The sequence below is a fragment of the Elephantulus edwardii genome, unplaced genomic scaffold (genome assembly GCF_000299155.1).
Source record: "Elephantulus edwardii isolate Elephantulus edwardi_28Jun2011 unplaced genomic scaffold, EleEdw1.0 scaffold00059, whole genome shotgun sequence".
NCBI classification, from domain to species: domain Eukaryota; kingdom Metazoa; phylum Chordata; class Mammalia; order Macroscelidea; family Macroscelididae; genus Elephantulus; species Elephantulus edwardii.
This window is the reverse complement of record NW_006399809.1, coordinates 13,970,696-13,996,226: the sequence shown is the minus strand read 5'-3', so window position 1 is coordinate 13,996,226 and position 25,531 is coordinate 13,970,696. Positions and strand designations below refer to the sequence as shown.

At 39.8% G+C, this 25,531-nt stretch overlaps 1 protein-coding gene across 2 annotated transcripts in view; it reads left to right on the top strand.

Moving 5' to 3' along the window:
• Window positions 1-25,531, top strand: part of BMPER (BMP binding endothelial regulator) — a 372,831-nt gene that overhangs the window by 221,356 nt on the left and 125,944 nt on the right. For both annotated transcript variants that reach the window (XM_006887599.1, XM_006887600.1), the window contains one exon: window positions 5,313-5,358. In XM_006887599.1, the coding sequence (XP_006887661.1) occupies window positions 5,313-5,358 (46 nt within the window). The remainder of the gene's footprint in view (window positions 1-5,312; window positions 5,359-25,531) is intronic.

Below are 25,531 nucleotides of genomic sequence, written 5' to 3'. Positions count from 1 at the left end.
AGGCAGACGATTTGAGTCCGTAAGTAGCTCCACAGGAGAAAGGCAGACAGTCACCTCGCTTGTGATATAGCCTCTGAAAAGCTACTGGAGGGTCTACTTTTGACTCGACAGCACACAACTCCTGCTTCCTTTAAGTTCCTTTATTGACTTTATTATTTGATAGTCTATCTACCTGTTGCTTCCCCCCCCCCTTCCTTTCTCTTCTACAATCAGAGTTTTCTCCTAAGAGCCATTCAGTATAATAAAATAAACAAAAACAGCAAATGTTCCCTCTTTGCTGTTAGGTCAGAACCACCTCCTCGCTGCCCGTCCAGCAGGCTTTGGGAAGCTGTAAATCTCATGGAGTGAGATTACCCCTCTGTATCCCATGGTGTAGCTGGTGGATTCAAACTGCCTTAATTTTTAGCACAACTCCGTAGTCTCTAGGCCAAACACTCAATTCATTATGTGGTTGTTTATAAGTAAATTCCCATGAACTTGATCCTTCTAGCAACCACTTGTAACCCCTTGACTAGATCACTCCTCTCTGGCTCTGTTGTGCATTGTAGCCCCAGATGTAAATAGAATCTTTATGGAAATGCCTCTTTTCAGAAACCCATAGTTCCCGCACGCTGAATAAAGCGACCATTATGAGCTTCACTGAATTCACTTCAGCTTGAAATCATTCAAGGTTTTGTGCATTTGGGGAGAATGTCACATCTATTCAGTACCTTCCAGTGAATTAAAAAACATATCCATATATTCAAAACATGTCCTCCTCTCTCTGATATAGGCAGCTTTTAATTTTATTCACATCTGTTATTATTACAAGCAAAAAGTTGCTGTTTTTACTTGAGTGCCAAATGAGGCACAAAAAAACAACAGCTGTTGCTATTGCACAACTGAATAAAGGAGAGGGAAAAAAAGAGGGGAAAAAAGAACCCTAATTAGTCTTGCTTTAAAAAACCTCAGACATAAAACCTCACATAAAAGGAAAAAAAAAGAAAGGATAGACAATAAATAGATTTGAACATGGTCTGCTTATAAATATTCATTGGGAAAAATGGAATCACATCATCTATGCCAGTCCTTGGGGAACCTTCAGTGCTAATGAACTCTTGCAGCACATGTTAGTAATAATGGGCTTCCTTATTCTACAAGACAAAAACAGGGTGGTGTGCCAGCCTGGTGGTTCAAGGAACTAGCCTCTGCAGGCCGATGTAGAGCTTCCAGCTTCACTTGAATCCTGCCACTTATAGTGAGGTGGATGGGTTTTATTGCCCTGTTGCCTTTTGTGAGGAGGTCAATACTTTGAATGTCACTAACATCTCATTAGTGTTTCATTTTGTGGACCACATTTGGACCAGAAGCATCCAGTCCTCCCTCCCCACTGCTCCATGCCTTGTTAAAGTTAGTCAGTGCCCTGCCACCTTTGTGCTTCTAGGCAATATTCCCACCATTCCTCCCATTCACACTTTCCCTTCTCAGGAGAAGCACTAGGTCTTTGAGAGATTCTTTGATCATGGAAGCCTGTTAAATACTTACCTGTCCTCCCTTGCATTGCCTGAGGAGATTAAAAAATGAAAATCAAAATTCAAACAGCAGCCTGTATTCTTTGTTCTGGCCTTCCTGGCTACTACACACTTCTTTTTCCAGAAGTATGTGTGTCTTGATGAACAAGAATTTTATGGCTGGATTTCTCCAGTCTCTTTGCCAACTCCCCAAGAGGCCAAGGAGAGTCATTTGTGAGAAGGGTTGTGAGCGTTTCAGTGGGAACTAGGTCATTATGACACTGTCATACCATCTTTGCTAACACATACACACACACACACACACACACACACACACAGAGGCTTTGTCTACAGTGGTACGGCTCACTTCATTAATGGCTGACACCAGTCCTTAGAGGTAGGTGCAGGTACTAGGCATGTGCCAGAGACTAGAGTACAGTATGCCCAGAGTACCAGTTACTTAAGTATAACATAGGTAGTTTGAATTCATAACCTATAGCTTGTTGTCCATTTAATTCAAGATTCCCATCAGCTCCTATCTCATTTTCTTGAAGAAGAGAACTGGTTAATTCTGGGCAGGTAAAGCTATAGGGAATCATATTTTCATATTTTGTGGTAGCTTTGATTTTCTTTTTAAAAAATTTTTATTTTATTATTTGTGTGTGTTTGTACCATCAAATCAGATCTGACTGGTACAGGAGGAGATTGTCCCTCCTTCTCCAGCAGAGCATCTGGTGGATTTGAACCATGCACCTCTGAGATTGCAGTGCAGCTTCCTGCTACTATGCCACAGAGCTCCCTGTAGCTTTGATTTTCAATAGCTCTACACCATTTGCATCTTTAGTTCACCACACCTTTGGATGCTTTTGGTCATTTAATGGGCCTGAAATAATCTGATTTGGCTTTGTCCTCATTTACTTTCAGGCATTAGAATCCAAAAAACACCCATATAGTAAATGGAAATAGACAATAGAACTATCAAACCAGAAACCGAGCTCATTGACACGGATCCAGTTCTGATTCATGGAAACCATCCTTTGAGTTTCTGAGCCTGTAAATCTTAACAGGAGACTGTCTTCTCTTTTGCCCATGGAATAGCTAAAGAGTTCACGTTGCTCATCTTTTGGTTAGTAGCCCAACACTTAACCTACTATGTCATCAGTGTTCCATAAGTGCTTTGTTATTGGTGGTGTTATATGCCATTGACTTATTTGCAACTCATAGAAGCCTGTCCTGTCCTGAGCCAATCTCACTGACTATGACACATCTACCCCCATTATCCTAGTTACTTATCCATCTCATCCGAGGGTCTTTCTCTCCTGTACTGTCCCTCCACCCTTCCAACCATAATACCCTTCTCCAAGGATCAGTTCCTCCTGGCCACATGCCCAAAATATGTGAGATGGAGCTTCAAAAGCCTAGCCTCCGAAGAGAAACTTGGTTTTACACTCTCCAAAACAGACCTGTTTGTTCTCTTGGCAGCCCAAGGTATGCTCAGGACTCTTCTCCAGCACCACAACTCATGGCATTGGTTCTTCTTCTCTCATCCTTAGTCATTGTCCATCTCTCTGATGCATATAAAGTAATTGTGAAGACCATGGCCTGGATCAAGTGCATCTTAGTGCTCTGGACAGTAAAAATATGCTATAATGTCCCACCCATGAGACAGCTGAATGACGCTGAGTTTAAAGTCTTACTCAAATTTATTGTAACCTTTAGTGAGTCAATTTAGGCCTAACTATTGCCAAAAAACCTCATACCAGATATGACTCTTGTTTTTGCAAAGAACGAGGAAGATTATGAAATTTAAATGAGATCAAGTGTATAGAATATGCATTGCTCTTTCTAATGCATAGCAAATACTCAGGATATATTAAACTCTTTTAAGAGGTGAAAGATCCCTTCTTAATAGGATAAAAATCTAGTGTGGAAGAAGCAAGGCCTTCATAGTCACACAAATTTAGGTTTGATTTTGCACCTACCATTTTGTGCTGTAGGAAATAAATTTCTTTATCTATATCAAGGGAAATATTTCTAAGAGTGCTGCAAGTGTTTCTATTTCATTTTGGTAAAATATGCCCTTAGTACCACAAGTCAGGAAATAAGGAGATGCATTGCACTGGTAAAATCTGCAGTTACAGACCTCTCCAGATTATTGAGGAATAATGAGGACAGTTTGAGGGCTAAGGTGTATCTGATTCAGACCATAGTCTTTCTGATTACTAGCTATGCATTTGAGAATAGGCAGTGAATAAGTGTAATAGAAGAAAAGTTGACGTCTTTGAGCTGTAGTGTTAGAAATGAGCACTGAGCATCCCATGGACAGTGAAGAGAATGAACAGGTAAGTCTTGGAGAGGGTGCAGCTGGAGTGCTCTTTGGAGGCAAGGATGATGAGGTTTTGCCTCACATACTTTGGGCATGTTGCTGCGGGGTACTATTCCTTGGAGAAGGACATGATGATAGGAAGGCAAAGGAGAGGAAGAACCTCGACAAGGAGGACTGACATAGTGACTGCTGCAGTGGGTTCTTGTGTGTCAGGAAGTGTGAGGATGGCACAGGGTAGAACAGAGTTCAGATCTTTTGTTCATAGAGTCCTTATGGGTCATACATGACTTGACAGCATCTAACAACAACAACCACCACAAACTATACATGAGATATTTGTCATTCCAACCACTTTTGTGTACAGCTCTGATAACCTACTGGCAAGAAACTTGATTGCAATCTCAAAGGCACACAGTTTGAATCCACTACCTGGTCCTTGGGAGAAGGATGGGCAGTCTTCTCCCATGCGATTTACTGCTTCTGAAGGTCAGCTAAGGGTTGATCCCATTAGATGGCAAACAATAACAACAAAACAGTGATAGGTATGTTTATTGTGTTGTGCAACCATCAAGGACTCTCTGCAAGTTTTTTTCTTTGCCCTTAGTAATCATCACAGTAATATGTGATATTGATTAAACCCAACATATTCTGTTATCTCCTTTAATTCTGCAAGCTATCCACTGTTTGTTAAAATGACTGGAATGAGTAATTGGGTGTTTGATTGGTTTACATAATCATCTCCCACATATCTTCTTATGTAGTGAACTATTGAGTCAGGGAGAAGACAATACCGTTCTCTGATAAGGGCCTACAGAACAGGCTTCCTCCTTTAAATGTCACATATTCAAAAGAAATTAAATACAAAGTAGGAGATTGCACAGTATTTCCAGAAAGGTAATGGAAAATTATTCAGCATTTTAAAGCCCTCAGCTACATTGGCTTTGACTGGATAAAATGACTTAAAATGGATAACATACTACTCACTAGAAGAGGGAAAAAAAATCTGACTGAATTTAATCTCCACATAGCCGTGTGACCAGATGAGTCTGAGTCCAGATTGAGGTTTATTGTTTCGGTTCCCCTATCCGAAAGCCCTGCTGGATTGGTAGGTTGACAGACAACATTCCTGCTTTCATATATGTGCTCGGTCTCCAGAGCCCTGGATTTGGATATCAGTGAAAAGCTTGAGACCAGATTGCTTCCATCTTCCCTCCATGTGAGAAAAATCTCACTAGTGAGTCCTATTAGGGATTATATTTCTTGAAGAAGGGGGAAAAACACCCTAAAAAGAAAGCTTTTTGACTATCTTCACGTGGCTTTAGAACTTGATACTTGAAACTTCCTCATCATCACCATCTCCATCTGCACTTTGCATTCAGATACAGCTTGAATGGGTTTTATTGGTTTATCTGGTATTAGATTGAAAAAATGAGAGTTGTCCCCAGCAGACTGTATTTCTTCTTACTAACCTGTTACTTGTTTTTCCTCTCAATTAGGGTAAAATTCTCAACAGGAAAGGATGTTGCCCTATTTGCACTGAAAGTAAGTTTATTCATTTAATAATGTGTGTGCTATTTTCTGTTCTGCGTTTATAAACAACAGGAAAACCGGTGATAAAGTGTTACTTTGAGACAGGTTGCTTATATAACAAACTGGTTTGCTTGACTTTTTTTCTTTTAAGTTTTATTCACATTTTGTTTCTGGGGCTGTAGGATGGATTCATCCTACATGGCTACAGATATTTTAAGTTGACATAACCTTATCACAGTGTTGCATTTAAGATGCTTATAGATGTCTCCATTGGGATTTGTTGCTATGAGAAATTATGAAGATCACTGGTCTAGTGAGGTTTTAAAAAGGACCAAATGATTTATGTCTTTTATTGGTAATGATATTCTAAGCCACAGAGACTAAAACAAAATATATAAACAAAAATGTTATTAATAATCTAGGAGGGATTTTACTTCTAGCGTTATTAAACTGAATAGCTGTAACTATTCAGTTCCCTCACCCCACTTCCACCTTTTCACCTGAGCACTGCTTGATTGCTGGTCATAAAGATGAAACAAGAAGGCATTGAGCTGACAAGAACCAATTTATCCTTCCTGTTTTGTTTCCCACCCATAACTGATTTCTAGAAGGTTCTTTCTAAGCATGACTTATTCTGATAGCTACCCAAAACTATTTTGCTGATTACATACAGACCTATAAACAGGCTGGATATCATCCCCAAATAGAAACACTTAACTAGATTTAGTAGCAAATTGTCATTTTTGTCTTCCTTGAATGCATATGATTTTGAGGTAGATTTCTGAAACGTTTCATTGAAAGATGGTTATTTGTGATGTCAATGTCAAATTAGTTCCAATATATGATAAACAGGATTCACCAAGACATGAAATCTATTATGAAGTGTTGTAAGAGCCAATCAGGCTTAGAGAAGTGGGCTTTAATGACAGTTGAAAGACAGCTTTCACATGGGAACAGGTTTGTTTATTTCACTTGTCTGCAACCACAGTTTATATTACTAAGAATTACCCTGGCTTTGCTGGGTTCCTCCCCCCCCCCACCTCTGAATGGTTAGTGCTTAGAGACAATGGTTATGTTGTTGTTGTTAGTTACCGTTACCTTTGAGCTGACTTCAACTCTTGGCTCCCCCATGTAAAACATAATGAATCATTGCCTTGTTCTGCGGTGTCTTTGTGATGGTTGATATGCTTGGTCCGTTGTTGCATCCACTGTGTATTTTGAGTTCCTTCCAACCTAGAAGAACTATCTTCTAGCACTTGATTAAATAAGGTTTTGTTGTGATACAGTAAATTTTATTGGCTAGTGTTTAGAAGTAGATCACCAAGCCTTTCTTCGTAGTTTATTTTCATTTAGAAACTTCATGGGGACCTGTCCACCTTGGGTGACACTACTGGTATTTAAAGTTCTAGTGGCATAGCTTCTGACATTCTAGCAGCATATAAACCATCACAATACAGCATAGTGCTAGACAGAGGGTTGAACCAATATGTAGTGTGTTCTCTCTCTCTCTTTCTCTCTCCTCTCTCTCTCTCTCTCTCTCTCTATATATATATATATATACACACACATACACACTGATATATACACATAAACAATATATACACATATTTATATTGCCTATATGTATATACCTATATGATATATATAGTATATACATACATGATATATACATATATATGACATACATACATACATATATACAATAACAATGACAACATAGAGAGAGCTCTGTTGGCCTAGTGGACAGAAAGTTATTCTACCAAGGCAAGGTGGGTGGTTTGAATCTGTGGCCCTCAAACCTGATTTAGATTGTTTTTTGTCAAACATTCTTCTAGGTGGTATAGCACTGGTCTGGGCATTGCTGTACAGAGGTAACTTGTGGTTGCTGTGATGCTAAACACTGTGATACTGATGTGCCAAATGCAATAATGGTTACCCATCGTGGGCAGTGTTTAGTAGAGCTTCCTGATTAAAACAAGCTTGGAAGTAGGAGTGGCATCCACTTCCGAAATGACTTGCCTCTGGAAACTTTATGAACATGGATAAGTGACCAAAGTTATACAAGTGTTCAGGTCTTTTGTTCATAGGGTCGTTATAAGTCATCTATGACTTGATGACACTCAACAACAACAACAACAGTAACAACACATACATATTTATGTGTGTCTATCTCTCAATAAATATCTAGTGCTGTTATAATAGAAATGTCACAAGAGAATGGCTTTAACCAGCAGAAATGTATTGTTTCCTTGCTTAGGAGGCTAGATGCCCAAATTAAGGATGTCAGCTTTAAGGAAAGGCTTTCTTCTCTGTTAATTTTTAAGAAATCCCATTTCCCCCTTGTTTCCTTCTCAGGCTTGATAGGCCCTGCATTCCCTGGCAACCTCCATGTATCTTGCATCGGTCTTTACCTGGATCTAGGAGCTTCACCAGGAAGGGACCCTAGGTCCAAAGGATGATCTGTATTCCTGGCTGCCCTTTCTTGGTATTACTGAGATACCTCTTCCTCTACTCACTTTTTTGTTTTTGTTAGATAAAGATGTTGCTGGACACACTCAGGATGTGTATTCCTCACATTGTTTCCCCACAATCTCCACATTCCTACTTGGTTTCCTTGCTTCCTTTTGCCTGAATTTTTTACCACTTCCTGCCTTCTTGTCTTTGCTTTGGGCAAATATTGTCCTTTTGGCTTTAGATAATTGTTCTTGGAATATATTCCTCTAGGGAATTGTTGATTTTATCTGTCAATTGTCGATCTGAAAAGTAGGTTCTAGGAACTTCTTCAATTCCAGGTCAAGAAGGGTGTCTTAATGCTATAGACTCAAAGGTTCACTCAGTCTCTGTTTCATGAATAAGCCTTTTTTTGAATTTAATTTTTTTTTCCAACTTTTTCCCCCCCATGCTCTGTCTGGGATTCTCTGCTAGGATTCCAGAGAGAGCAGTTGGTACTGGTAGCCAGGCATCATCTAATCCATCTGGTCTTAGGATCATAGAGGTTGTGGTTTATGATGAGGAGAGTAATAGTTATATCTTACATGACTGCTTGCAAGCTTTTAAGACCTCAGATGCTCCTCAGCAAGATAGAATACAGAACACTGGCTTTAAGAACTATATTGTTCCAATTGACATGGATGCCCCTGAAGTCTATTATCCTTGACCCCAGAGATATTTGATTAAGTCTAAGATTCTATTACTGTGCCCCTCAATGCTCTGTTGTCTAGAATATTAGCATTCATTTGTTGTTGTTGTTATTGTTATGCACTGTCAAGTCTACTGCGACTCATAGTGACTCTGTGAACAATGAATCTGAAACCTGTCCTATGCTGTGCCTTGTAGTACCCATGATTATGTTTGTATAAATATCTACAACCAAATATTTATCTATAACTTTAACCTCCCCCTCTGATCTTTGGTAACCCATCAGATTTTTTCCCCCCTTTTCTGTGTGTGAGCTCTCTTGCCATCTTTAGAGATATTTCACACATTCATCCCTATTCTTTAATGTTGTACAGTATTCCATTGTATGCATGTACCACAGCTTGTTTATCCATTCATCTCTTGAAGACCACTGAGAGGGTTTCTTTCCATCATTTGGCTATTATGAATAATTCCAAATTGAGCCTGTTGCCATCTGTTCTTGTAGTCATCAGGTAGTGACTCATGGTGACCCTAAGAGCAACAAATATGAGCAAAGAGATTGAGTATGGATATGCATATGTTTTTGTTCATCTCCTAGCTCTTAGTTGGCTCACTGGATCATATGTTTTTATTTGTTGTTTTTCAAGTACTGTTGCTTACAGTTGAACCATAAACAATCAGCAATCTACAAGTTCTGATCTCCCCACCCTCTCACTAATACTTGTTACTTTCTGGTTTATGGTTTTGTTTGATTCTCACTTTTATTCATAGTCTTAGCCACTATCTCCTTGTACTTTTGATTTGTGTTTCCCTCACACCTAAATGATCGCCAAAATCTCTTCAAGTATTTGCTGGTCTCTTGAACCTCTTCTTTGGTGAAGTGTCTGTTCTTATAGTTTGCTTGCTTTTAAACTAGATTGTCTTTGTTGCTGAAGTGTTAAAGTTACCTACAGATTTAGACATTAAACGTTATCTACAAATTTAGAGATTAGAACCTTGTCCTTTATGTCATAAACAAAAATCTTTTTCTTGTCTGTAGATTTTAATTTGCGGAGATCTTTTGATGAGCATAAGTATTTAATTTTTGAGGTGATTTGATTTGTCTAGTTAGTCTTTGGCTTTTTGTGCTTGGATGGTTTTTTATTCTCCTTATGCTATCTAGTAGTTCTCTGAGTATTATCCCTACTTTTCGTCCCAAGATGTTTTTAGTTTTATATTTAGAAATTTGATCAGTTTTACTTTATTTTTGTTTATGGTGTGAGGTGTCAGTCCTGTTTCATTTTTCTATGCATGTTATTGTTGTTATTAGATGCTCTCAAGTCAAGTATGACTCATAACAACCTTGTGAACACAGATCTGAATCTTCCTTTATCCTGTGCCATCCTTATGATCATCCTATGCTGAATCTATTGTTATAGTCATTATCCTGGCTCTATAGTAGTTTCTGACATCATCTCTCTTACTTTTTTTCAGTAATGTTACACTTCTTTGATTTCTTTTAATTTCCATATAAAATGAGAGCTAGTTTTTCTGTCTGGGTTTGTATATTATTTGTAGATTATTTTAATCTACAGATTGACCTTTTTTATGCTGTATCTTTCTCTCTTGGAGCCTTGTATGTTTTCCCATTTGTGTATTTCTCAGTACTTGTAGTTTTCCTTGTATAAATGGTTTGCATCTTTAGTTAGATTAATTCTGAAATGTTTTATCTTTTGGGAGGCTATTGTAGAGAGTTGTGTTCTTAATTTCACTTTCAAAGCTCTCTTTTGTTGGCATGAAGGAATCCAAATGATTTTTTGTATCTTGATCTTGTATCCTGACACTTTGCTGAATTCTCCTGTAAGTTCTAAAAGTCTTGTTACGGAGTCTTTTCTAGTTATAAGGCCATTTCTTTGAAGAAGGATACTTTTGATCCTTTCTTACCAATTTGGAGGTACTTTGTTTTTCCTGCCTCATTGCTCTGACTTTAACATCAATACGATGCTGAGTAAGAGTGATATTGTCTGGCTCTCATTCTCAAGGAGAATGCTTTCAGTTTCTCTCTACTAAATAATATTGACTATAGTTTGTGTGTGTGTGTGTATATATATGTATATATGTATGTGTGTGTGTGTGTGTATATATATATATATATATATATATATATATATATACACATATTACATGTTGTTGTATATAGTATCTGATTGATCTACTTACCTACCTACCTACTGACCTATCTGTCTAGGAAATGCTAGTGGCCTAGTGGTAAGGAGCTGTGATGCCACCCTAAAGGATTTGGTTCTAACTCCCAGTGACTCACAGCACAACAGAATAAAGCAATTCTCCTCACACAGGCACTGTCGACCTTGAGTTCATTGCTGCAGCAGCAGTGTCAGTACATCTAATTGAGAGTCTTCCTCTTTTTTTGAAGACCCTAATGGATACCCTGTAGATAAGCAATAATTCACCCATGAATAATTGTATTCATACTTGAACAACCTAAATACTTGATACACTGATTAAGTGCTCAGTGGATAGCTGAAAAATTAGGAGTTGAACCTGTTGTTTATTCCATGGCAGAACGACGTGGCAGTGTGTAGCTATAAAGCCTTTAGACTTATGGGGCAATCCTGCTCTAGCCTATAGTCACAGAATTGACTCAACTGTAATTGTTTAGGTTGTGGGTGTGTCACAGGTATTTGTAGAACTGTTGCTAAAGGAGTAAGGATGATTCTATCAAATGAGAAAAAAAAACAAACATAACAACAACCCAACCAAAACCCAAATATCTTCTAAAACCAGACTTGAAGGAAGTGAGATAAGCATTTGTGTTTTTTAATGACCAGGGGATGTTCTCACTCCTTTTTCATTTCCACCAGAAGAAAATTCAATTGGTTTGGATGATTTATTTACATATTTGAAGTGAGCTAAACAAACATTATAAATTGCATATGCAAGTGGAGCTACTTTGCAAAGCATGAAGCAGTAGCCCAAGCAAGGCTTCCTTTGCCTGAGTGAGCAACATGTGACTATGAAGGTGCCAAGAAGGCCACTTGTCTGATTTGTACTGTCTTAATTACCAGAGCTGCTGTAACAGAAACACCACACACAGATTATTTGCTCACTAACTGGGAGGCTAGAAGTCAGCTTCAGGGTGCCTGTTCCAGGCCATCTTTCTGTTTAGGAGGGGATTGTGTTTCTCTGTTAACTCTCAAGGAAAGGCTTTTGTCATCTTCATGCTGTTCTGTGGGTCTGACATTTCTTGGAGATCTCTGTGTGTCTTGGCATTGATTTTCCCCAGGGTCTAGGATGCTCTCAGCATAAGGACTCCACATTCAAAGAACATGCTTCATTCTCAGGTTTTCTTTTGGTATGTGTGTGGGGGGTCTGCTCATTTCTCCCACCTTTTGTTTCTTACACAACATGCTACGGGTCACATTCCAGGGAGACTCCCCTTTCTTCAGATCGGCCCTAGGACCTGAGTGGTGTCCGATCGTATCACTGGGGTGACTGCCTCATTAAATCACTACCAAACCACTGAGTAGCATGGCCCAGCCAGATTGACACGTGTGTTTGGGGGAAGGGGGTCAATTTAATCCATGACATGTGTGCAGCACATGGTTTATGTGAAATGTTATTTGACTGTGTGTTGGCAAATAGTAAGTAGGATCTCGACCTAAGCACCCTACAGAGACTTGAATCAAATAAATTCTTTTGTTTGATTGCAGAGTGTTTGTTTTCAGTGCTCATGAAGATCATGCTTAGTGACAAAGCCTTTCCTGATAAGTGATGTGTGTGTGAGAGAGTTTCAGAAAGAGAGACAGAAATATTGAGAGGATATTGAGAGAACAGGGCATGAGAATATAATCTTGTAACCCTCTTTTACAAACCAGTCAAAACCAATTACTGTCATGATGCCCTCCCGTGGGATCTCATTTGTTGCAGGGCAGAACTGCTCTCTGTATAGTTCTTGAGGCTAGGATCTTTTGGAAGTACCCTCCAGGTCTGCCTTCAAGGCACACCTGGATGGATTCAAACTCCCAAACTTCCAGTTAGTTTCTGAACACATAGGTGTTTGCACCACCAAGGGGTGCTTAGCCCAGGACTGGAAGCAACAAAACCCCCTCAGATGTGACTGCTCAACCCCAGGCCTCATAGATTCATGACTCTATACCCAGAGCCTCATCAGACTCGCTATTCAAATCTCAACTCATGCCAAAAGTTCACGATTACATAACTCCGAGGCGTGAAGGGTATCATGAGCACAGATGTGCATTTAATTGAAACAGCCTCAACTACAGGTCCCAAAAGTAACAGGAAGTATCAAATTTCAGCCTCTCAGGGTGCAAGGAGGCTCACAGTTGCCAGGTGACTTTTTAAACCCCCCAAGGGTTTCTTTCCAGCTGTGTGCAGCAGCAGCGCCTGCTTTGTGCACCCACTCCGACCGGGAGGTGGCTGTGCATTCTGCCCTGCTTGGATTTGCTATAGTTTATTCTATCCCCCAGCAGGCCCACAGGTATTGCCGATTAAACTGAGTAGCTCTAGGAAGGAGAATACAACCACAATGTCATTTATTCCCCTGGAAAAAAAGCACAATGAACAGTGACTTGGATCCCATTTTATGAGAAATCTCTGCTGACAGAGGTTCAGCAAATTAGTAATTCTATGTTTGAGCAAAGATTTCTGGCCTCCAAGACTGTGAGCAGCTCCAGGTCCCTGAACAGCAAGAATCTTCCCTTCCCTCAGAAAAGCAAGGAAATTTGAGATGCTCTTGGAATAAGAGTTTGTGGTGTCGACTTTCACTCTGCCAAGGAGGCTTTAGGCTAAGTGGCCACTGAAGTTTTTGCTTCAGCTTGTGGCATCAGGCTTGGAGAAAGACTCATCAACAACTGGTGTTATGCAGATGACACAACCTTCTTTGCTGAAACCAAGGAGGGCCTGAAGCATCTGTTACAGAGAAGGTCAGGACTGGAGTTTGCAATATGGACTGAAGCTCAACATCAAGAAAACAGAGATTCTCACCTCTGGGCCAATTGGCAATATCATAATAGAAACAGAAGAGATTGAGGTTGTTAACAATGTCAGCTTGCTTATTTCCACAATCAACACTCTTGGCCCAGCAGTCAGGAAATCTAAAGATAAATTGCATTGAGAAAATCTACTTTCATAGACTTCTCCAGAGGGCTGAAGAGCAAGGATATCATTCTTGATACAAAGGTGCACCTGACCCAGGCCATGGTCTTTGCTATTACTTGCTATGCATCTGAGAACTTGACAGTGACCAACGATGACAGAAGAGAATTGATACCTTTGAGTTGTGATACTGGAGAAGAGTACTGAGTATACATACTATGGACTACCAAGAGGACTAACAGGTCTGCCCTGGAGTGGGTGAAAGCAAGCTGCTCTTTGGAGGCAAGGATTTTGAGACTCCATCTTATATACTTTGGACATGTAGCCAGGAGGGATCAGTCTTTGGAGAAGGATATCCTGCTTGGAAGGGTGGAGGGACAGTGCAGGAGAAAAAGACACTAATTGAGGTAGATTGACACAGTAACTGGGGTAATGAGGGTAGGTGTGGCAGAGACAGTGAGATTGGCCCAGGATAGAGCAGGGTTCAGAACTGTTGTGCATAAGGTGACTATGAGTTAGTTGTAGTTGACTTGATGGCACATAACAACAACAACATTAGAAGTTAGATTGGCCACTGTTTCCGAGGCCCCGACCAGCAGGTGACTATGACAAATAAAACCTTAATGTACCAACTATAGTGCCTGGGAAAGACCACACCGGCAGTGGCTGTTTGAGGAAATAAGTTTTTTGTTTCAAGGGAGAAGAGCCTGGTTACCAGTGGTTAAGCACTATAATGCTCTCTGAAAGGTTGGTAGTTCAAACCCACCAGCCATACTCCAGAAGGATACATAAAGCATTCTGCTTCTGTAAAGATTACAGCCTTGGAAACTATATGGGACTGCTCTATTCTGGCTTTGATTTAGTTCCCAGAGGTTTCTGTGGCTTTACATTGTCTGCTGTCAATTGGTGTGGTGTTGAAGCAGTTGTTGTCCTTTGCTGAGCTTGCTCTGACACACGGCCACCTTATTTATAACAGAACTGTGCCATCTCAATGATCTTTGATTGGCATGCTTGAGTTTATTATTTTATCTATTGAGTCAATCCATCTCATTGACAATTTTCTTCATTTTCTCTGGGCCTCTGCCAAGCATGTACTTTTATACCAATTGGCCTTTTCTGCTCAGGTGTCAAAAAAAGTGACATCTCCACGTCTAACGTAGAATAGTATACCCAGAATAGGAAGTAGAGCCTCAGCTCCTGCCAGGCAGTCTTGCTCCTGCGCCTGGGCTGGAATTACTCCCTCAGCTTCCTGGTGGTTTTGTATGACTTGTTAACCCATTGCACTTAGAAGGAGGAGAGAAAGATGGGGAGGACTTTACTACTCATGGGAGTTGAAGATTGGAGAAAGAAAGGAAAAGAAAAGTTTCTTAATTAAGAGTGTTGCTTTGGCATTCTGCTCTGAGAGTCACAGAAAGCCACATTCTCAGTTAATCTTTCCTATACTCTTGGGACATGTCCAGCTTTTGGCTCAGGTATAGACGCTGATGATGGTTTGAGTTCCGAGCTCACCAATAAAGCAGACTGCCTTGGGGTTCCCTGTCTACCCATGTTTCAGGCCCTAACTCCATGCTTGCTAAAATTATTTCCAGGCAGAAGTAAAGGTCTCCTCCAGTTATCTTACTTACAGTATGAAAATGCATATAGTTGTAAACAACTCTGTACAAATTAACACCAAGAGTATAAAGTGCAAAATTCCTCTTCTGCTCAACATCATCACTATGTTAGGGTCATGGAATTGTGTTGGTGAATGGACCTTAACTGTGAGATCAGTTTTCTCACTTTTAAGGTGAGAAAACTGAGGCCCACAGTGTACTGACAGAAATAGAATGAGAAGCTGATTTTCTTGACTCCCTGGTCCTTTATTTGTTCTATCATATGGCAAAGTTACTTTAAATAAATGTATCATTGTTAAATTGTTCCATTGAGGTCATTTCTGATCTGCTTTAGAAATAACATACTTAGCAGAATTGATAGGCAAATTCATCATTGGACCTCTGGCACACTTTAGCAAGGGCTGCCATCTTGAATCTCCAGGAAGAATCAAATAGCCAGTGTTGACAGAAAACATATGTGACCAAAACTCCGTAGTGATAAAACCAAACCAAACTCAGTGACAAATCCAAATCCAAACCTGATACTCAGAAACTGAAAGCACACACTTTGTGGAAAACAGTGTGGAATAAATTATATCTTACTTGATGCAAAGCTGAGGCAGTTTTACTCCTCTCTGGAGGAATAAATGTCCCAGAAGCAAAATAAGAACAACAATAATTGCTACTGCTTTTTTACAGGACACCACAATTGGTCCTGTTATTGGCAGTGATTTATTGAGCATAATTCCGTGTCAGGCATTAGGATAAACACTCTCCATGTATTCTGGTCATTTAATCCTTACAACAATGCTGTGAAATAGAAGGTGTTATTGTCTTCATTTTCAAATGAAGAATCTGAAGATCAGAGAAATGTGTTAAAGCTGTAATTCTCAATGATAAGAAGACTACGAAGGTCAGAATGATGGCCTCATGTTTGGGAGTTGTGCAGCCAAGCCAAAGGTAGATGGTTTGAATCCACTAGCTGCTTCGAGGGAAAAAGATGGGCAGTCTCCTCCTGTGCAGTTTACAGCCTCTGAGAACCCACTGGAGGGTCAACTCTGATTAAGTTCTGATGCAATGACCATGAATTAGTTGAGTTCTCTTAGCTCCAGGACGCTCTGATAGTGTAGTCCAAAGAGAGTTGTTCTGCTAACTGGAGGCCACGCTTCTCTGGCTGTTTAGTGGCTCCTTGAGGCATCTCATTCCATGTGATTTGCAGCCTTGGGAACCTCCTCATGGGTGAGAGATGAGTTAATTCTGACTTGATGGCATTGAGCTTGAATTATTTCCTCTGTTGTTATTGTTTTGGGGTGATCTATATGAAGATGGACAGGTTCTTGGAGAGGGACATCATGCTTGGGAGGGTGGAGGGACAGAGCCGGAGGGGAAGACCCTCTATGAGGTGGACTGATTCAGTGACTGGGATAATCGGGATGGGTGTGTCAGAGACAGTGCAATTGGCACAGGATAGAGCAGGGTTTAGGGCTGTTGTACATAGGGTCGCTACTACTTGACGGCACATAACAACAACATATGAAGATGATTCATTTATTTTTAAAAAAAACCAGTGGCTTTTATCTGAAAGCAGCTACATTTGCTCTTCTTCCAAAAGTGTGTCTACATTTATGAGGTCGCTTTAACCTCTCCAATCTCTTGAATTAACATCTCTTTGGTTCTAGCCTTGGCTGATAAAATGGAGAAATAGCTCATTTGATTAGCTGCACATTCCCTTTGATGTGAAATTTGTATTTATGAAAATCATCACTCTCTCCTTATCGGAGTCCACTTCTCAGTTAGTGCTCTGCCCTGACCATTGCCTCTACTCTCCTGTTCCAGATCTCTTGTTAGTGCACACACAGATCTATTCTCTTTTATTTCCCTTTTAAAGAAACAGCTGTCATGGAGTTAATGCTGATCCATATGACCCCTGTGTGCTGTGTGCCAGAGCAGAATCGTACCAGGCCTTCTGGGTAAACTTGAACCTGCAAGCTTTATGTTAGTAACAGAGGCTGTTGCTTGCACCACTTAAGGACTCATTTTACGCCTTGCCTTTATCCACTCATGTCCATGGTATTCTTCCTTTAGTAATGTTCTCATTCTGATACCTGATTTCTCTGGTCTTCCTTGTCCTGAACCTGGCTTCCTGACAAGATGCTTAACGTGTTAGACCTCAGCTTTTCACCTGTGTGGAGACCTCATTCTTCTTTCAATTTCTGCCTTTGAATTTGATTAACAGTTGCTACCTTTGATTTTCCCAAAGGAACTAACTGGGCTGGGAGTTGGATGAGGGGTTAATGGCTGTTTCCAACCCTGATTTGTTGACTGAATTCTGGCATCCCCTCATCCCAGCTGCACAGGTTTTGAGACTCAGTGTTATTTCTCATACTTTTGGCATCTCTTTCCCATGTTGCTAATCAGTCATCAACTCTGGTTGATTGTCTCTTTATGTTGTTTTTCCTAATAAATAATTTCCCTTAGTCCTGTGTCAGCCAGACCCTAATCCATTGCCTGTAACTAACTTCTTTCTGTGGCCTGTAACTAACTTATTTCTTCCTTCAGCCTTTTCTTCATACCACACTTGGCTTTCACAAGAGCCTACCCCAGCCTCCTTCACTGACCTGTTGTGGAGTTTCCCAAAGTTTGTTTTAGAAAACATTTGCGCTGAGGGATAGTAATAAGTAATATTTTCAAAACATTTTTCTATGATTAAATACTTGAGGGATATGCTAGGTCAAGTCAACTTAAGTAGGTTTCCTTACTGCCGAATTCCCGGAGCCCTTTCTGTGCCAACATGCACGGTCAGCTTTCAGGAGGGTGAGGTGCTATAGAACACCTCCCAAACTCATATTTGCTGCAAGGCTTTTTACATTTCTACTTACTTTGGCAGAGCTACAGGCAGGATTGATGTTTCGTAGGAAACATGCTAAGAAATGTTGGTTCTTTGGAATATATTTAAACTTCTCAGTATAGCAATAAATCTCAGGCCCATTTATTTAGACAACTTGGGTGTCTCACATCTCCCCATTCTGGTCAATTGGCCTCTTGCAAATTCTAATGCAAGCTGCTGCTTTCTATGTTTATGGCTTTGTTAGCATTGTTCTTTTGGCCCAGAAGGCTTACGTCATTCTAGCATTGTATATGATGCCTTTCATAGACATGCTCAACCCACATTGCCTGGAGGGGAAAAAAAACCCAAAAGACAAAACCTGTCCTGGTAGCACAGGGCTTAAGTTCTAGACTGTTAACTGAAAGTTTAAACACACTAGACATGCCGGGGAAGAAAGATGCGGCACTGTGCTGCTGTAAAGATTTACAGCGTTGGGAGGCAAATGCAGCTTCTAAGAGACTGCCCATGTTCCTTGGTCCAAAGACCCCTCTCAACTTCAAATCAGCAAGAGCTGATAGATTTGTGAATCTTTCTCACAAAGTATCATTCAGACACTCCCCTGCCTTCCTCCTTCCTTATAAGGACCCTTGTAATTATATTGGCCTCACTTTGTCTAGGATTTTCTCCTATTTCAAGATCTGCTGATGAACAGCCTTTCCCCCCACCTACAACTCAAGTAAATCTTGTCGTGTAAGAGAGTTCTGGTGGTCTAGTCCAATGGGAGTTGTGAGATCTGTGTGGCAGTTCAAATCTACCAGCAGCTCTGAGGGCGAAAGAGAAGTGATTTCCTCCCCTGTAATCTACAGCCTTGGAAACCCAATGAAGTGTCAGCTCTGAGTATCAAGCAATGTGTTCCTAGGTTCCAGAGATAAGGATGTGGACATCTTTGCTTAGGGAAAATTATTCTGCCTAACTACTCTTAAGAATTAGGGACTAGGACCAAGAATTAGCAAATGAGGAATTACAGCTAAGTTCTTTCCTCATTTTGGTCTGATTGTGATAAAATGTTTAGATTCTGACAGTTCTTTTCATTGAGGAGTGCTTTATTCAGATGCAGAAATTGGACTTCTGGGAAGAAGAAGGTCTTTGCTACCCAAGCAGATATCTGACTTCTAGATTTTCACTTCTCCTATCATCACTGATTCTTTGCTCATCATATTCTTGACTTCCTTTTTTTCCCATAAGAGACCATTAATTATGTCTATAAGTGATTGATTAAATAATATTATAATATAATATATATTATATAATAATATTGATTTTAAAGCTATTTATTATCTTAATATGCCAATCCTTATACTTAATCTATTTTGATGAATTCTGCATAGGTGTACATTATTTTGTTTTATAGAAATATCATCTTTGATTAATTGGTAAATAAATTAATTAATTCATTCAATAGGTAGAAATTAATATTTGATATGTGTTTACTAGGGACTACTTTGAGTAATGCAAAGATGAATCTGTCAGTGGTGTAAATGGTTGGCACACCTGCCTGCTCACTTAACCATGAGAGGTTTCAGTTTGCCCAGAGGTAGCTTGAAAGAAATGCCTGGTAATCTACTTCTGAAAAATCAGTCATTGAGAATTTCATGGAGCTTCCTCTCCATATTTCTTTTCAGTGAGGAAGGTCCATCTCTTTGGGAATGTCACTTTCTAATAAATCTGTCATTACTATTTTTCCCTTAAAAAAAAAAGACAATTTCATGGAACACCACTCCAGCCGCACAGCACTGGAGTCATCATGAATCTGTACTCCTTTCAGAAACACGTGGCCATACTTGTTTTCAACTCCTGTCCTCACACACAGGCTCATTAACATTGTTGTTGTTGTTGTTTAATGCCATCGAGTCGGTAGACGACTCATAGTGACTCTATGAACGAATAGCCTGAACACTGTTTGTACATAGAGTTTCCAGAGGCAAGCCATTTTGGAAGTTATTAACATTAGATTAAAATATTGATTTAAGAACCAAAGAATATAAAATCTTAGAGAAATCCAAGTGCCACCTTGTGGAGGACCCATTGGACCTCAAGTCTCCCGTGAGGCAACAGTTGCCTGTGACATCCATGGTCCCGACTTGAGGCTTCTGAGTGTGTGAGTTCAGTTCCTGTTGGATCATGCCACAGACCAGGAAAAGCATTATCATGAGGGCTTGGTGTTTTTGAGGAGGATTCTAATCGCAACCTTTCCTGTTTTCTTATACAATGTCATTAAGGCCCCTTCTCATCTGAAGTTCTCAGCAGCCTCTGTCTGCTCAGTGATTCTAGAGCCCCACTGGTCCATTTCCCTGCAATTAATGATAAGAGTTATAATCTATATTTGATAGACTCCCTTGTGGTAAAGTGAGCTCTGGTGACTCAGTTACTGTTAAATATCATCAAGTTGGAACCGACCCATAACTGACTCTCCAGTGGGTTCTCAGAGGCAGTACATCATATGGGAAGAGATTGCCCATCCTTCTTCTGTGGAGCAACTAGTGGATTCTAACTGTTTGCCTTTGGGATTGAAGTACAACTTCTTACCGAATACACTGCCCACCCAAAGACACTGCTCTCAGAAAAAAGGTATTTTATTGGAATAAAAATGTCCAGTGACTGGCTACTTCAGGAGAAAACCCTTATAGGGTTAAAGGACACCATTTTAGGATTAAAGGAGCTGAGAATTTTAGGTACAAATCCTGGTAATGCTACTTTTTAGCTGGGATATCTCAGGACCACCATTTCAAATAGGTCATAATTTCTAAAATAGTGATCACAGTTGTCCTTTTTTCCACCCAAAATTGTAACAGATTAATAGACACTCAGTTTCTGCCAGTGACCAAGCAGATAAACAAGCATCAAGTTACCTAGTCCTTCTAACGGAAATATCACATGTGGTGGATGGCTTTAGTAAACAAATATAGTCTCTGACAGTTTAGGAGATTGGAAGTATGACTTTAGGGCACCAGCTCTAGTAGAAAGCTTTCTCTGTCTTACAGATCTGGAGTCAGATTCTTATCAATGGGTAAGATATAATTAATATGGATAACGTATCATTATTATAATTTTTATCTCCCAGGGGAAATTCTTATCTCAGAGGAAACTGAAAAGAGGAGTTTCTCAGCACAGGGACCCCAGGTCCAAAAGATGAGCTTCAATCTTGACTCTTTCTTGGTGGTACTGAAGTCCTACCCTCTGCTCACTTCTCCCTCCTTTCATCTCTTGTAAGTTAAAGAGCCATGCAGGCCACACCTTAGAGAGACTCCACCAGTACAGGGTTGTAGCCTGACTAGGTGGTTGTATCTCACTCTGAATTCTACATAACTGATTGGCTAATATACCCCATGGAATCATGGAGAATGATTACATTGTTACATAGTTGCCAAACAACTGACAGGGTAGCTCTGATGGCCTAGTGTTCAGAAGCTGTGCTACAATCGTGAAGCCACACAGTTTTAATCCAGAAGTTGTTCTGTGGGAGAAGGATGGGCAATATCCTCACATGAGATTAACTGCCTCTGAAAACCTTCCAGATGGTCAGCCATGTGTCAGTTCCGAGTTGATGATATACAGCAACACTGACAACATAGCAGAAAAAATACCTGATAAATAGCAGACAACATACCTGATAAAATGAAAAGTATTGGGATTATATTTTAGGATGAAACTCCACTTTATATATAGCAATCATTTTAAAGTATAGAACATCAAAATGATATGTTTATTCTGTTTTGTTTTTTAAAACAAATAGTCTTATATTCATTGTCAGCAATGTAACAATAATGAATACAAAATACATTGCATTGTAAATAACAAAATAATGAAAATAAACACAAACAAAAAAGAGGAAAATAAACATAATTCCATTATCTAAAATAAAAACACTCTTACTTTTTATATTCTTCCAGTTCTGTTTTCCTCCATGCCTATGCAAATGTATGTGTATGGAAATATATTTAGATATATTTGTGTGTATATATCAATGTATAAATGTCTGTTTATATACACACAAATGTACACACATATTTCTATATTTAGCTATGTGTATATAAAAAACTATTCCATTTAAGAAAAGTGACATGCACACATAAAGAAGTTGTCAAATTGATTCCAACTCCTGGCAAACCATGCATTGCAGAGTAAAACTATACTCAATAGAGGATTTGTTTCTTAAGTAGAAAAGCAGGACTTGCTTCCTCAGTGTCTCTGGGTGTGCTTGAACCTCCATTCCTTTAGTCTGTTGAGTACTTCGCCATTTGTGCCACCCAGGGACCCTGTATTTACTGTAAAGAATTACTTAAAAAGCAGTAACCCCATGAATCAACTGATATTTTACCTCCTTATTCATCTTGTTGGAATCCACAATTAACACCCTTGGTATCAGCAGTCAGGAAATAAGGAGATACATTGCACTGGGAAAATCTGCAGTTAGGGACCTTTCCAAATTATTGTGGAGTAGTGATGTCAGTTTGAAGACTAAGGTGCATCTGATTCATGCTATAGTCTTTCTGATTACAAGCTTTGCATATGAGAGCTGGACAGTGAATAAGGATGACATAAAAAGAATTGACACTTTTGAGCTGTGGTGTTAGAGAAGAGCACTGAACAACCAATGGATCGCCAAGAGAACAGATATGTCTTGGAGAGGGTGCAGGCAAGTGCTCTTTGCAGGCAAGAATAATGAGGCTTCACCTCACATGCTTTGAGTATGTTGCTAGGAGGTGCTATTCCTTGAAGAAAACATGATGCTGGGAAGGGTGGAGCATCAGCGAAGGAGAGGAAGACTCTCAACCAGGTGGACTGACATGGTGACTGGTGCAATGGGCTCTTGTGTGTCAGGAAGTGTGAGAATGATACAAGATAGAACGGAGTCCAGATCTTTTGTTCATAGAGTTGCTGTGAGTCGTGCTCAACTCAACGGCACCTGACAACAACAACAAATCCTCTGATTTATACATATTCAAACAGTTTTGGTTCTAGAATGTTCTGTTTATTTGTAACCCATCCTACGTGCCTCAGTCTCACTCTGGACAATCTCGAAGAGTGACTGGACATCTGGACATCTTGGATTGCAACTGATTTCTGGATGTCCTTGGATAAAAAAGCTAGATGAGAATATAATGTTCACTTTTGTCCCCAAGTGTCTTTCTGAGGCAAAATTTTATAAGGCTGAAATTCTCACTTTGAGCCATTCTCTAGTGCACGTGTTCTCTGCCCCTGGAGGGTCTGGCATGGAGATTTTGAGGGGCTAAAGAAAGGAACCAAGGTTTCAAAATTACTTGCTTATGATACTGACATCCCCAAATGTAACACATAATTCTCAGGCATCATCCTAGTCATGAAATTTTGTTGGCCACTGCTATATTATTGTCACAGAAAAATCACCCCAGTTTCCAAGCTCTCCTTTTCCAACAGTAAGGGCCTCTTGAAAAATATCTTCTGACAGTCTGTTTACAAATTATTTCCTTTGCCCAGTGTCTCCCCAGATACCCCTCACTGCTTCCCTCCAAGCTCTGAGCAAGTCAACCTTCCCCTGGGCAAATATAGGCAGTATATTTTTCTATTGCTTCTTTGAGAATAAGCTCTGTCACATAATTGGCTTTATCATAAGAACCAATATTTTGCGTCTTCAGGACAAAACAAAACAGAAAACTCATAGTTCTGCCACAAAGACAAACTCATTTCAAAGTGTGTGAGCTTGTGTATGTATGTGATATAGTTAAGATTATATTCCACATGAAACTGTTTGCCATTTTTCATATATTATAAGCATTTCCTAAGCATTAAAATAATTTGTTATTTTCCAGTTGTTAAAAACATTGTTTGTTTTTTGGATCAAATGCTTATTTAATTCTAGGCAACAGCCTAATTATCCATTTTCTTAGGTTGTAACCATGATCAGTAAGAGGTTCTGGTGTAGCCCAAAGTGTGTTGTCTTGTTAACTAAAAGGCCTAATGTCTCAGATAGCTTGACCCCCCCTTTGGCTCTGAAGGAGAAAGGTGGGCCAATTCCTCCTATTAAGATTGGCAAACTGGGAAACCCAGGGAGAGGTGTTCTGAGTTGGATCTGACTTGATGGCAATGGGTAAGTTAGGGATCCTTGTAGGTTTACAGAGCATACAAGAGCATATAATGGATTATTGTTGTTGTTGTTGTTTAATGATAGTGTTTAGTGAGTTGTTAGAATTTCCAGGGAAGCCCTGAATTGTCTCTGGTATAGAGAGAAGAGTGGACACAGCAGACTCTAGGAAGAATGTGTACGTATTTCCTGTGCCCCCTCACAGATGCAAAAGGATTCTTTTTAGAGAATGTTTTCAGTCCATGAAGTAGTTCCTTAACCGGGCCAAGCAGAGGTAGATATATTACAAGCTCAAATGCACGAAAGTCTTGGTCACTGCTGAGCTTTCTTTCTGAGTAGTTACAGTGGTTTCTCGTTGCTGTTAGTGTCAAGTCGGCTTAAAAGATTAAGTCAAAGTTAGTTGTAAGTCTACTTATATCAAAACTAACTGAACAGCATGTTTAGCAATCACACAGCAGAGTGAAATGTTGCCTGATCCTATGTTATCTACCTGATATGTCTGAGTCCATTGTTTCTATTGTGTAGTGCCTTCCACCCTCAGGGCCTCATTTCACTAAAGTGGGTAATCTTCTCTTACGATCTGTAAGGTCATGGCTAATTTTAAGAATTATCTCTCTTGGCCTTTCTTAGTAGGCTGTCTTACTGTGGAGGCTCTCCTGACACCTGTCTGCCATGGGCTATCATGGGAAACCCTGCTGGTATTTGCATTACTGATAGCATAGCTTCTGGCATCACAGAAGCACAAAGGACAAACATCCTCAGTAGGACAACCTGCCATTTTGAAGGAGGCTTAGGAACCTTGAGCAATCTCTTCTCTTTAGTTGGAACATCTGCAAGTCAGATGTTTAAATGTAGTCCTTTGTGGTGCATGATAGCAAATCTGAATTATAATTCTCCTGATGACACTTGGAGTATCTGAAGGACCTGCTCTGTTCCCATCAACCAAGCAGCAACATTCTCTTGTTGGTTACAGATTCCAGTTGCCACAAAGCAAGGAAAATGGAGGACAGAACCAGTTCAAAGCTGGAAAATGCACTGTGTAGTCATCAAATAGATAGGGATATAAGCTGGTAGAGATAGGATCTGGAGGGAACAGTGTTTTAGCACAAAGCTATAAACTGGATAAAATTGGGGCCAAAGAAAAATTAAAATAATAAAAACACCATAAATAAAAACAGAAATGGGGAACGAGTTCAAAATAGTACTTTTGGGTTTTTCAAGGTTTGTCTCCCCACCCTCCTTCTCCAAATAGCAGGTAGAGGGATGCGTGTGTGTCATTGTGTGCATATATCTATGTATTTGTTCATTGAAACTATTCTACATACACATTGGTTTTCATTTGAATCTCTAGACTACATTGGCAAAGAAAACTAATTTAGACAAGTCATTAAT